We start from the raw sequence: 14,193 nt of genomic DNA, 5'->3' as shown, positions 1-14,193 counted from the left end.
ACCCTTACAACTTGTTCAGCCTGTACCCATCTGTAGAGAGCATGAGAGCCTTGTGCTCACAGGTAAGCACCAGGGAAAGCAGGGATGTTAGACAGGCTGGATTGTCTCCTCAGGGGGAAATGTCTACTTGCTTCTACACAGAAGGCTGGGAGGAGATGCAGTTAGTAGCCTGGTGATCTGTGCTACCTATAGGGCCAGGCCACAAATGAACTCCCCAGATTTTTCCTCCCTAGACCTTTATCGTGAACATTGTTCCTCAGTCAACAGAACATATTCTATTGCACGTGTACTTTATAACTTGGTAGCCTTCTTGTTATCTGAATGCCTGGGATACAGCAGGTTCTCCCCTAGGCCCTTAAGCTGTAGAACTCATCTTTATGGAAGAGGTCACATGTACTTTACAAAACAGTTTTAATGTAGTCATGCCTTAAGCTTTATTGTTCACATGGGATTAAGTCAGTTGTTACAAGGAAGCATTTATTTAAAACCGTTCTGTATTTGAATATGCCTAAAATAAAGTGTCCAGTATCAGACTCTAGAATCTGAACCAACACCAGCCAAGTCTTGCTGAGCTGATTTCCATCTTGCCACATGCACATCATTACCCTGCTGACCCTGGTATTTGCAGATTGCCACACCTGTCTTATCCATAATGAGTTATCTCCCTAAAAGTCAGACTGAACTCTTAAAAACACACAAATATGACTATATCACTATCTTGCAAAAAATCCTTCACTGTTCTTAATATGAAGACCAAGTCTCATTCCAGAAGCATCCCTGTGGGACCTCAAAAGGCAGCCTGTGTTCTGGTCGAGGGAGGCTTACTCTGGAGACCCAGTAGGAAACTCTACAAGGGATGGGACAGGGAGCCACCTTCACATGGTATCACAAACGCCTGACACCATGAGTCCTCAACTCCACAAACTGGTGACTATCAGTCATGTAGACAATGTCCCAAGCTCCTGGTATTCTGGCTAGACTCCACCCCCACAGTTAACCTGGCAATAGCCTGGTATGCTCCTCCACAGTTACCTGGCAACAGCAAGGTAGCCCAGCCCACTATAAAAGGGGCTGCTTGGCCCCTCTTCTCTCTTAAGCTCTTATCTCTTACTCGAATTTCTTGCTCTCCTCCCCCTCCCTTCTCCTCTCTCTCCATGTGGTCATGGCCAGCCTCTCCTTTTCTTTCTCTTTTTCTCTCTTTTTCTTTCTCAAACCATGGAACATTTCTGCTCATCAAGACCCTCGTGTTAGAACAATGAACTAGGCCTTCCCCTAAAGAGCCATGTCTAATCTCCCACAGGAAGGCCTCCTAGTGTTTCCAGCCACCAGACTGGACCAAAGACTCTCACCCGAGGGGAACCGCCCAGTGCCCTTTTATCCCCTTGCCCCCTTTTCCCTTCGGTCTCGGGTTGACCGAGCTGCCCCTGGGGCCCTCACTTTGTTCTCAGCTCTTCTGCGACACACAGTAGCATCTGGGATGTCCAAGACTGAGAACCTGTCGTCTCTGGGCCAGCCCAGAGACCTTGGACTGTTCCCTCTCTAACCCTGAGGACTGGGGTAACCGGCTTCCCACAGCCAGACGCCCACTCTGGCGGCATAGAGAGTGCACGGCAGTACCCCACATCCACCCACCCAGAGCCCCAAAGCTCTGGCACGACGCAGGTCTCCCACCCCCTTACTTCCCCACAATCAGTGCCCCACACATCTCCATATCGTTGGTGGCTCTCAAAGTGCTGTAGCAATCTGAGCTTCCTTCGGTTCCTTAGGATATCCTTACAGTATCCCTCTTTTCCCATCTTTCCTTGGTTCTAAGCATCTAAAATCAACCATAGTCTAAAGTTATGGAATAAGAAATCACAGAAGTCAATTATTCATGTTTTAGACCACACACCCTCCTGAGTAGCGCAGTGTGATATCAGCCCACTGCAGCCCACCTGGTGTCTATCAGCCCCCTTTCAAGGTGATCATGTTGAATACACTACCCACATTAGCCACCTAGTCGTTGTATTAGTTGTGTTCAAGTAACCAACACTAGTTAATTATGGCCCTAAAGCTCAGGAACAGTAATGCTAGCAATTTATGTTTCTCAATAAAGAAGCCATACATTTTTTTCTTTTTCTTTTTTTCAGTGAAAAGGTGAGAGATTCTGACTTAAGGAATGAAAATAAAATCTAAGGTAAGAATGCATATTTATTCATCATCCATTAAGACAGAAAAAGAAACCTGTGCTAGTCTTGCTATTATGTCTCAAATTGCAAATGTTACTTAAGGCCATAATCTGATACACACTTACTAATAAAAAGGGGGCCTCACAGGTTATTACAGAGAGCGAGCAGCATCCACAGGCTTTGGACATACGCCTTACAGGTCAAGGGCACTAGTATATAAGCAGCAGAATGGAGATGACTATATAGATCACACAGTCCAAATACTGATTCATATATACACAAGTATCAAATACCGCTTCCCAATTTTTAGCGCTGAGTCTTAGAATATACAGCTATTTTTCGTGAACTAGTTTGCTTGTTCTATTAGCTAGGTCATAACAATTACAATGAGAAGGTTCTTCCCTCTGCAACTCCAACATAAGGATCAGAACATGAAGACCAAGAAGGAACAGGAGAGGAAAGCAAAGAGGAGTGGGAAGGCAGTGATGGAAGGAGGAAAGGAGAGGGACAACTTCCAAAGCCTTAGCAAACATGTAACTTCTAACAAATCATTCCAAAAGCCTGGAAGGAAAGTGTGCTGGTTTCTAGGAGAATGGCCCCCACAGGCTCAAATATTTGGATTTTTAGTCACCAGAGAATGGGGCTGTTTGGGAAGGACTAGAAGGATTAGGAGGTGGGGACTTGCTGGAGAAGGTGTGTCACACCAGGCTCAGTGTCTCTGTTTCTGCCTGAAGCATATGGATTACGATGTAGATCCCTCAGCTACTGCTTTAGCACCACACCTGTCAGCTTACTGCCATGGTGATCATGGATAAAGCCTCGAAAACTGTAAACAAGACCCCCATTCAATGACCTTTTTTTTTTTTTTAAAATATAGAAGTTACTTTGGTCATAGTGTGTCTCTTCACAGCAATAGAACAGTATAAGACAGAAAGATAAACACATACAAAATCAATTGAATTCATTGCAACAGAAAGTGTTTAGCAGTAGTCCACACAATAATCTAATCAAATCAAGGACTAAAACTATTTGAAGGCTTTTTGAATACATTTTAAAAAGTAAAACCTGTGCCCTAAGTGGCAAGCATAACTTTATAAAAAGGAGCAAAACCATCACAGGTCCAGGGACATTATAGAATCACATTACATATAGTATACATTACAGTATTAAAAAGCATGAGAAAGGTATTATGAGAAAAGGCTAAACTGGCAGTGTTGCTGTTCAAGCAGAAGATCTGAGTTCAGATCTAGCACCCATGTAAAAGGTAGGACACAATGGAGGCAGGTCCACAGCCACAGCGTAGGAGAGAGAGATGGAGGCAGGCTGACACAACAGCTCCACAGCCACAGCAGGAGAGATGGAGGCAGGCTGACCCCAGAGACTCTGGCCAGACAGTCCAGCCAATCTGTGAGCACCAGCTTCACCAAGACCAAGAGCCCTGCCCCAACAAATGAGGAGAGAGGCTGAGGAAGATTCCTGAGGTCAACCTCTGGCCTCCACACACATACACCCAGGCACGCCCTGCCACCACCATGTAAAAATACCACAGATGACCTGGGGCAAAGCTAGGCAGGCTGAAACAAAGGGAAGAAGGGTCCCATGGGCAGAAGACACTGGACAGTAGGTACTTGTACTTAAAGTAGTAGAAATACTGAAATCAAAACCACTAAAGATTAAGTTGAAGCAGAGACCAGAAGCAAAACAGAAAGAAAAAAAAATTGTTAGGCTCTTGATCAGACTAAACCCCTGAAAACATGCCATAAAATGACCAATATTTTCACAGGAGCTCACCTATTTAAGAACACAGACTAATAACTAGATGGGTTGTAGGATAAGAAAAGAAAATGTAAAATAAGATAAGAGTTAACTAGCATACCCTACCGTCTGAAGGGCTGTGTAAGGCTCTCTGTATAAGGGCTCTCGCCCGGCATCTGGATGTGGAAAGGTTCCCACAACTGCAGACAGCACAGGTGGAGTGGCTCACCACGGCTACACTGTGTGTAAGTCATGTGATTCATGCTGAACAAGCATTTCCTTGGGAGTCTGATGTTCTGAATATGCCACAGAAAAGAAGCTGCCCCATAAGCACCTCTGCTAAAAACATGTGAGATGAACTTAACAAGTGGTGGGAGGTTCCCTAGGTGGCTGTGTGCCAAATGTGTCTCTGTCCATGCTGGAGGTGTGCGCTTGGTATCTCCACCAAGAGAGGACTGGCACCCTGCATCTGGTCTCCCCACACCCGCTCCTGAACAGCTAGCTCCTGTCTTGATCCTGCTGTGCTCTGCTCTGTAATCACCTGGAGCCTCGGCGGCAACTATCTTCTGAATCCAAGGCCAAGTCTTCACCTGGTTGGTCCTCTACACTGTCATCGAGGGTGGTCTGGAAACTGACTCAAAATGAATTAAACTTAACTCACTTCAAGGTTTACGTTATTATAAAGTTAGAGGTGCAGTCCTGCAGATGGCTAAAGTGTAAAACAGGTAAGGCCTCACATACTGCATAACATACACGAATGCTCATCCGACAGTAACAAAATATTCAGCCTTTAAAAGAGAAATCTGATGCAAGCCAGGCAGTGGTGCATCACAACACTTTAGAGGCAGATGCAAGGGAGTCTCTAAGTTCAAGGCCAGCCTGGTCTACAGAGCAAGTCTCAAAACAGCCAGGGCTGCACAGAGAAACACTGCCTTGAAAAACAGAACAAAAATCTGATGCAGTTATGCATTCAACATACCTAGAAATGACACTAACACATGCAAAGCTTTTCCTAAGAAAACGCTTTGGTATAAATCAAGAATACTTTTCCTGTGCTAACAGCCACTGTCCTAAGTGAGTATTATAACAATATACTTCTGAGGTAACAGCATAGAGAGGTTAAAATCTTAGAAACTCTCAAGTAGCAAGCAGAAATCGCTTGGACAGTTACCAATTTAACATAAACATGTTGAATCACTATGGACTAATGACCTCAGAGCAGAGTTATCTCTTTTACGATATTTAAGCGTTAGAGTGACTCATTACAACTGAGCAGGGTTTACTGTTTGTTTAAAATAGTTTTTTCATATGCTATTACAAAAATGATATGGGGCACTATTGCAGGCCTGAGTTTCAAAGCTGTTATATATTTACTTACTTACTCTGGTTTTGAATTCATGAGAAATCCTTCACTTTGCTGAGCATCCTGTGAACTAGGACTTAGACTGTGCTGCTGACCGTCAGGACAGAACAGCATTGCTCCGCTATGTTCACAAATGTCTCAGACAGGAAAGGCATCTGTAAGCAAGCAAGTTTAACCTGCTAACAGCCGACTCGACTTCCATCTGATGATTCCGAGATCTCTTTTCAACATGAACTGAATTACCTTCTGACAATAAAGAAACTTTTGTGTTACCCAGATCTTCATATGGTAGCTTATTATTGCAGCAATATTTCTTTGAAATTACAAGGCTGAGACCACTTCCCAAAGTATTTTCCAAGGCTTAAAAATTTATTCCACAAACAGTATTCAAAATAGACAAATGCAGAAACACAAATTATTCATCTACAGCAGTGGTTTTTAACCTTCCTAATACTGTGACTCTTATGCAGTGCCTCATGCTGTGGTAACCCTCAAAACCCTAAAGTTATTTCATTGCTACTTCATAACTGTAATTCTACTACTGTCATGAATTGTAATATAAATATCTGATATGTGACCGCAAAGGGTTCATGACCCACCAGTTAAGAATTGTTCTACAGTCTAACAGTCTAAGAATAAGATATCCCATGGCATGCTTGCAAACTAGTGATTTGATTTGATGGAATGATCAAAAACAGCATTTTTTTTTTAATTTTCCTGATTTGTAGCATTTGTTGACTTTCATAGTATAAATACTTCTCCTATGGCCAGTTTCAAGTTTACAGCTGGTTCATAAAACTGTCTACACCTAACAAATGGACCTCACTAGTCGGTAGGATTTGATGCTAATAAACAAACTGAACTTCTCCCAAAGAGCAAATATTTGTCTTTAAAATGATAACTTGAAATGTAAAAGCAGGATAAAGCGTCCCACCGCCCCCATTTAGAAATGGCGTTTCACTCTACGGTTCAGGCAGGCCTCCAAGTTGTTGCGCTCCTTCCTACCTCAGCTACCCACGTGCCGACATTCCAGCACGCACCACCACACGCCGCCAGTTTTGTGCTCAGAGAGGTTGCTGTCTATAAACTTTACTGCCGTAACAATCCTTTAATGTAACAGAGAACTAAGCACAATCACACTGTTGGACATCCACCTCCAACCACCATCCATCTCTGACCTCCACAACTAAGTCCAATCACACTGGTGGACATCCACCTCCAACCACCATCCATCTCTGACCTCCGCATCTTGCAAACCTGAAAATCACAGACACAAAGCCAAGGCCATCCTGGGCTAAAAGTAGGCTCTAAACCAGCCGGGCTAAGAATGAGAGCCTACCTCAAATAGAATGCCTGAAACTTAGTCTGTTGTACAGTAAGTCTTTACTAGTCTCTTTCCACGCCATTTTCCTCCCTATCTCTATGATTTTTGACTATTCTAGATAATTCACTTCAGTAGAATCTCGGTGTGTGTGTGTGTGAGAGAGAGGTTGGTTATTGCACTTAGTATAATATCATACTTCCCTCTTGAGGGTGAGCAGGAGCCAGAGAGCGCATGTCAACTTCCCTCTCCGCTCGCCCTGCAGTAGGTCTGGCTGTTGCTGTGACTAACACAGTTGATAAAGGTCTGCCGAGGTCTCGCTGTCTCTTCATGGTTTGCTCTTCGGAGGCTCTGTGCTTTCAGACAGCTCCGTTTCATCACTGGCACACAATTCCATGTGCTCTTCTAATCCTTATTTCAATGGAACGAGTAGTGCTAGCTTCACCTGCACTTCTGACTGTAATCATCTAGCTAACATTGTCAGATATAGTGATACTGCCAAGAAATCATTTCTTAGCTTCAATTATTTTCCTGTTGTCTATTCTGTTTTTTCCTACTCAAACCTTCATTGTTTGGTGCCTTCTGCTAAATTCATGGAAGTTAGTTCTTTTTCTAGTTCTTTATGCTGTAAATTTGGTTGGTGTATTTTTGTTTTGTTTTGTTTTGTTTTGTTTTGTTTTGTTTTGTTTTGTTTCGAGACAGGGTTTCTCTGTGTAGCCCTGGCTGTCCTGGAACTCACTCTGTAGACCAGGCTGGCCTCGAACTCAGAAATCCNCCTGCCTCTGCCTCCCAAGTGCTGGGACTAAAGGCGTGCACCACCAGTGCCTGGCTTGTATTTTTTTTTTAATGTGTTTATACGTTTTCCTATAATATTTGTTTGTTTCTAAATATTTTCTAATTGTCTTGTAACCTCCATTTTGGTCTATTAGGTATTTAGACATGTGTTTAATTTCTATAAACCATTCATCTCCTCAGCTTTCTTTCTATTGATTTCTAACTTTAATATATACTTGGAATATTCTTTTAAAACCTACTGAAAAAACTATGACCTGATATATGGTCTGTCCTAGAAAATGATCCACATGGACTTGAAAGAAATGTGTGTGCTGACCGTGTTGAGATGTTCTATGTAGGCTGTAGATCTAGCTGGGTTAAGAAATGTGTGTGCTGACGGTGTTAGGGTGTTCTGTGTAGGTTGGCGATCTAGCTGGCTTATTGTATCTTTTAAGTCCTTTATGTCCTTACTTACCTTCTGCCTGGCATTGCATTCATTATGGAGAATGGGTATTGAATTCTTCAACTACTATCATGGAATTGTCAATTTCTTCCCTCAAATCTGTCAATACCTTTAGACTAACCTTTACTATGCATTTGTCTACTAAGTCTTGCAGAAATCAAGCTACAACATCATGTTTCAATACTGTAGCTTTTATAACTAACTAACTACCAAGTGTTCACGCACACCCGTTTCTTCTCAGGCTTTAAGATAGAATGCGGCATGTGCTCATGTCCACCTGCAGAACTCTTAGGAGCTTCCCAGCTTCTATGTTTTCCTTTCTTTCCCAATTGAGGAATTTTGTGCAGCTGCAAAATTTTGCACAAAGTCTTCCTTTAGGAATCAGTATACACTGGCCCATTGCCTTCAGCCTCTGACCTCCTCACAACCATCTGAGGAGACTGCCAGCTCCTCACACTCTCTGAACGGAAAGAGCTGCTTCTCTCCTATTGCTGAGTTCTCTGTCCTTGTGCCTGTCTTGGTGTGGTTCTCTTTGAATAATTCTACTTAAGAGTTCAGGGAACTTCTTGGATATTTATAATCATGTCTTTCATTAAATTGGGACAGGTTTTGGCCATTACTTCGTTAAAAGTCCCTGCTATAAAGCATCTGTTCTATTTGATGGTACTCTGTGTGTCCATATCCTGTCCAAATGTTTGTGATCCTTTCAAACATTTTATAAAATATTCAGCAGTTTCTGCTGCCTTAGCTCTAAGCTCAGAGCCTTTTCTCTGGCTGCTTCAGTCTGTCTCCAAACAACCACTTCAGATGGTGTAGTCTTCAGTTCCAGCGTTTGTTTTGTGTGAAGTCAGAGGTTCTCCTATCTCTTTACTGTTCTTTCCTTTTCCTTGTGTACTGTTTTATCTTTTCTACCCCTTCTTGTTGTTCTATAAGCATCTTTAATATTTGTTTTCGAGAGTCTCAAACCTGTCATATTATCTTTTAATGAGATAGTTTCTGTTGTTTATGTTTTCTTTGAATAGCCTATTCTTCCTTGTCTTTTTGGTTTAGTTTTAATTATCTTGTGACTTTTGCTAAAAATATTCAGCAACTCTGCCTTCAAAAGAATGAAAGTTCCACCCTAGACAGAGTCTGTCTAGACAACCATCTCTGCAAGAGCATTTCCGTTGCTTCCTACTCTTCCACCTTCCTGGACCCTTTCTTCTTAGAAAGTGTTACACTTTTCAAAGACTTGTTTATATATACATGAGGCTACTGACTTTCTCTAGGTATAGTGTCAACCAACTAAGCTAATTACATAGTCATTTGGGGAGTCAACATTAGGATTCTTAATGTAGTTCTAAAATACAATTTTATTATGTCTCCTATCAAAAAACTCACAAAAAACCCAAACACCAAACCAAACCAAACCAAAACCAAAACAAAACACAACCTTCAACTTTGTCACATCCTCAATGGAAGAAAAGTCTGAATTCTTAGGAATGCCCCAAAGAGCACTTCAAGCATGCACTAACTTATTAGTCTGTCTCATTTTATTTATTACTTATATGGGTTTTTTGTTTTTGTTTTTTGTTCTTGTTTTTTGAGACAGGGTTTCTCTGTGTAGCCCTGGCTATCCTGGAACTCACTTTGTAGACCAGGCTGGCCTCCAACTCAGAAATCCGCCTGCCTCTGCCTCCCGAGTGCTGGGATTAAAGGCGTGTGCCACCATGCCTGGCTTACTTGTATGTTTTTAAAGATTACTAATATATTTTATGTATGTGAGCCCTCTGTCTGCATGTACACCTGCACACCAGAAGAGGGCATTAGGACCCATTAGAGATGGTTGTGAGCTACCATGTGGTTGCTGGGAATTGAACTCAGAACCACTGGAAGAGCAGTCAGTGCTCTTAACTGCGAGCCATCTCTCTCTTTTGTCTCTTTTCATGCTCATCACAATAAACCTATTTGTGGAGCAAGAGTGCTACTCCCCCTGGCTTTTGACTGCTCACTGACACTCTCTCAGCAGGGTAGGTCCTGCTGCCCATTTTCAATGTCACGTGTGCTGCTGCTTAGTTCTGGGTTTACATGGATTCTGTCTCACTGCAAAATCTTTTTAAAGTGTCACAGGCAAAGTGAGTTACTACTCTCTGGGGAGACGGTTCTATAAGACTTAAATTTTTTACATACATTAATTTTACAAAATAATGATTTCTGCCACCTTAACGCATCTTACTCAGACTGGCTGTATATTTCCTAAAACATATTCATAATGCATGGCCAATGAATATGCTGGCTGGAGTGAGAAACAGGCACATGCTACTTAGGGCAGAATAAAACACAGTTCTTAAATTTATACACGTCAGTTTTGGTGATTTAGTCACTTGTAACTCTTTTGGTTAATATTTTTAAAATAGAATGTATTATAGCTAAAAAGCATGCAAACCTCCTGTACCTTTAGATCTTATGAGCAGTCTTGTTCAGGCACATTCCTAGGTACCCTCCATCTGTGTTTACTCAGGGTCTACCCCAGCATCTAGGCACAAGATCAGTAGCCATATTGCTCTCACATAGATGCCAGGAGTATTGATTAGTTCAAACTTAAATGAAACCATTTTATCAATCTATTTACTTTCCTGTTATTTTTAGAAAGAAATCAACAATAAATAAAAACCTGATTATTCTCCTACCTGGACAGCAAGCACTAAGTATAATCTCCCCTATCTCCAGAGGCTCTAATGCTGTAAGAGGATTTCCTAGAGCGCTTTCGCAAACATTAACTGTAATGAATCATCTTGCAGTGATACAAGGTCAAAGGAAAAGCACGCGCTGTACTCTGCATTCCACTGTGGTTCACGTCAGAAGCCTAATGACATTTCCTGCTAAGAAATGTAAACCTTTGCATCATCACACTGAGAAGAGCATAAAACCGTGGCCAGATGTTTCACTTTTACATAGAACAAATTTAGTTAAGCCTGGGATAGAAAAAGACTTTTCTAAACATCTCATCATGACAAAAGTAAATTAGGCTCTGACCCTCAGACAAAACCTGAATCCTAAATTCTGGTTCTCAGGCAAACCATTATCACTAAGTTTAACCCCTCATGAAAAAGTATATGGAAATCAAGCATGGCAGGTTAGTGGCATCTGAGAGGCCAGGCAGGGAGGCCAACCTGACTACCTGGGGGGACAGGAGTCAGTGCTCACTCACAGATCAGACCACACTTAGAAGCACCACAGTCTTGCCCAATGGTCATTCTCCTTTGAGTAAAGGATGTTTTTCCCGTGCTTATGTACAGTGGTAAGAAACCAATCACCAAGCAGGTACCTTTATCAGAGAATCTGTGCTCCAGGGCGTGGAGATCAGGCAGCACATGAATGCAGTTTATGCAGCAGTAGGTGAAGAAATCAAGGACAACCACTTTTCCACACAGGTCCTTGTAAATGGACAGAGGCTCCTCTGTGTTCAGCCATTCTAAGCCTGGAATTTACAGAAAACAAATTAAAACAATTAAAGGAAACAACAAAGAAAAAGAGTTAATTAACTAAACTGTCCATTAAAATGTGATTCTGTGTTCCTAAGACCAGTATAAACAGTCAAACACTTTAAGAGATGATAGCACTGCTTAAAGATTGTAGCAGTTGCATTTATTAGTCTACCCTAGTCTCTTTTCTATTAATAAATAAGAGAACATCTTCATGATTCTAACAACGTACGTATGTAGGATTTCATAAAAAGATCAACTAGGCAACTATGTGGAGAGTAAAAGTCTGGAGAGGGACGAACAGGAGGATGGAAGCAGCTGAGAATGGGCATCTGCTCTGGGGAGGCAACCTACAAATCTACCAAAACCAACAAGCACAGTACTAAATCCTTCCAGAAATGGTGAACAGTCTTGGGGAGGTGAATAAAATCAACACATTCAAGTAAAAAACAAGAGGAAATAAGAATAATCTTTAAAATTCCAAGTGCACCCATAATTGTCAGAAACAGATATCAGATGTAGACTTCTGCATCTTTACATAGTGCCCTCCTTAAGCTACTTGCAGTTCGAGGTGCAGGAGCAAAACTCTGCAGTTAAAGGTTCCTTGTTTACAAATTTGAAGGGTTAAAACTCACTCTTACAACCGACCTTAGAACCACAGCACATGGTTGTTCTTTATACAGTCAAGAAATGTCGCCTTTTCACTTAAAGGAGAAACTTTATGGTTTCTCCGTGGCATATCCAACAGTCGACATCATCACTCTTGAGTTCTGGAGCCATTTATTAAGTGAGATACAGATGACTTAAGCGGCGTGGTTCCAGGATAACTACTGACTAGCGGCGGGCAGCACTCACACCGCTGAGATACAGACAAGGGCTGACTGGTGTCATGAATAGAAGGAGGATGGACATCTTGGAGAGGACACAGGAGGAAGGCACAGGACTGCATCATGCTATTAGAACAATGTACAATTTAACACCTATGAAGCTTATTTCTGGAACTTTCCATTTCATATTTTGAGAAGGTGATTAACTACAGGTCCCTGGAACCAGACATAAAGACTAATGTAGCAAGGATTGCCAACAACAAAAGCTATACTTATTCAATTATAACAACATTCTAGAAAAGATGATCTCAAACAAATATGCTAAAGGTTTTACGGTTCAGTGAACACTTAATTATCCCTTTTGATAAGTATTAGCTTCATATCTAATTGATGACACAGAGCTACTAATTAACCTACTAGATGACATGTATCTCACATCCCACTTGCAAGATATTTAAGACTCTATCTCTATAAATTGTTATGGGTGACTTACTGAGGGCACAGAGACGGTTATTTAAGTTTTTTTGTTAAGTTATTTAAGTTACTGTCCCAGGTATTTACCAGATTTATTGATAATAATGTATTTTAAGCAGCAATAATTACAATGAATATAATACATGGCCAATACTTAATGAGTCTTCTTGTTTTCTAAGAATTTGCCTGAATTACCTCCACTTCCTTACCCTAAAAAGTAAATATCGGTTCCACTTTCTTTACAAGTGGAAAAAAAAAAATCAAGACCTGGAGAAATCAAGTAATGTGCTCACAATCAAAAAGCGGACAGAGGAAGGGACAGGGATTCAGTTTCAGGTTGGCCTGGGTCACCCATCAGACTGCAGGCGACCCCTTCTAAAGAATGAGAATCTTCTATGTAGATCAGTAAACTACAATCAAGATTGAACAATCAAGTTTTATCTCAAAACCTGCTTTGTTTGTTTTTAACTTTCTGTTGATAACTGGTTGCGGCAGAACATCAGGCTATGTCAAAGACAAAGCCTGATTATTCTCTTATGAGTATGATTTCAGTCACAGTGGTCCAATACCATAGTAATATAGTAAACTTACTATAAATACAAATGAAACATTTCTCAAAATTCTAACTGATGGCCTGCTGGCTTATAATAGTGTATTTACAAAGTTTTCAGAAGATATGTATACACTGCATACACGTGTTTGTCATTTTTAAGTTTCTCTGATGGGACCGACCTCCATGCAGCCAATTCTTTTGCAATCCCACGGTATTTCAAATCCAGTATAACGAGGAGGAGGGTAAGCCCCTCTCAAGGTGAGTGCAAAAGGGTCCGAAATACCCAAGACTGTTGTGGGATGAAGGAGGAACGGATAGATCCTTCCGGAAGATACCTGAACCCTACCACAGGTAACAAATTAACTATGCATGTGGTTTCAGTGTCACACGCCAGGACACATGCCAACACGGCAGGCTAAACAATGCCACTCCCAACCAAAGAAGGTAAAGGAGCGTTTTGTTTAAACTGTACTACCAGGAGTATCCCTTTCCCTAAGTTCCAACACTTCCCACTGCTAGGATTCAAACCTAAGTACTAAGCTAAAATTGATTCCAGATTTTAAAGATCAATAGGTTCACCACTTTGAACGTGGAAACACGGTCGGACTAGAAAACCATCAGATGCTATGCCTGTAGAATGTAGTCCAACTCTAGTGGGTTATTAGACGGGCAGGTTTCCTAGCCTTCCCTGTGCCTCAGTTTCCTTAACTGTAAAACAAGACTAGTAAGAGGGTCTCGGTGGGTTGTACCAGATAAGTAGGAGCTCTCAAGTGCTTCAAACCGTCTGTGGCACATTAAAAAGTGATCAATAAACATCCATGGAGTCTTGTGGCTACTGACGTCAGGTCACGCAGGATTCCAGACAGTGATGCAAACACTGGTCCCCGCCCAGCGGACCCCCATCCGTGTGTCGCTGCTCCCCTGGAGCACCTCGGGGGCTGTGGGAGGACCGCAGGGAACCGATCTGCAAACTGCTGGCGGGAGGGAGCCACCCTGAGGAAGGGGAGGACCCGGGAGCGGCCCCCACCCTG

General features: G+C 41.9%; 1 protein-coding gene across 3 annotated transcripts in view; it reads right to left on the bottom strand.

Moving 5' to 3' along the window:
- Positions 1-14,193, bottom strand: part of Nhlrc2 (NHL repeat containing 2) — a 53,908-nt gene that overhangs the window by 39,108 nt on the left and 607 nt on the right. Inside the window, exons 1-2 of one of the 3 annotated variants that reach the window (XM_029472364.1) lie at positions 13,912-14,187; positions 11,152-11,304 (exon numbers count right to left, since the gene is read on the bottom strand). In XM_029472364.1, coding sequence (XP_029328224.1) covers positions 11,152-11,304; positions 13,912-13,978 — 220 coding nt within the window. In that variant the 5' untranslated portion in view covers positions 13,979-14,187. Of the gene's footprint in view, positions 1-11,151; positions 11,305-13,911; positions 14,188-14,193 lie in introns of those variants that run through there. The other 2 variants (XM_021151653.2, XM_021151654.2) reach the window with 2 other exon arrangements.

Source organism: Mus caroli, chromosome 19 (assembly GCF_900094665.2).
Source record: "Mus caroli chromosome 19, CAROLI_EIJ_v1.1, whole genome shotgun sequence".
NCBI classification, from domain to species: Eukaryota; Metazoa; Chordata; class Mammalia; order Rodentia; family Muridae; genus Mus; species Mus caroli.
The sequence above is the reverse complement of the archived record's forward strand: the minus strand, read 5'-3'. Positions and strand labels throughout refer to the sequence as shown.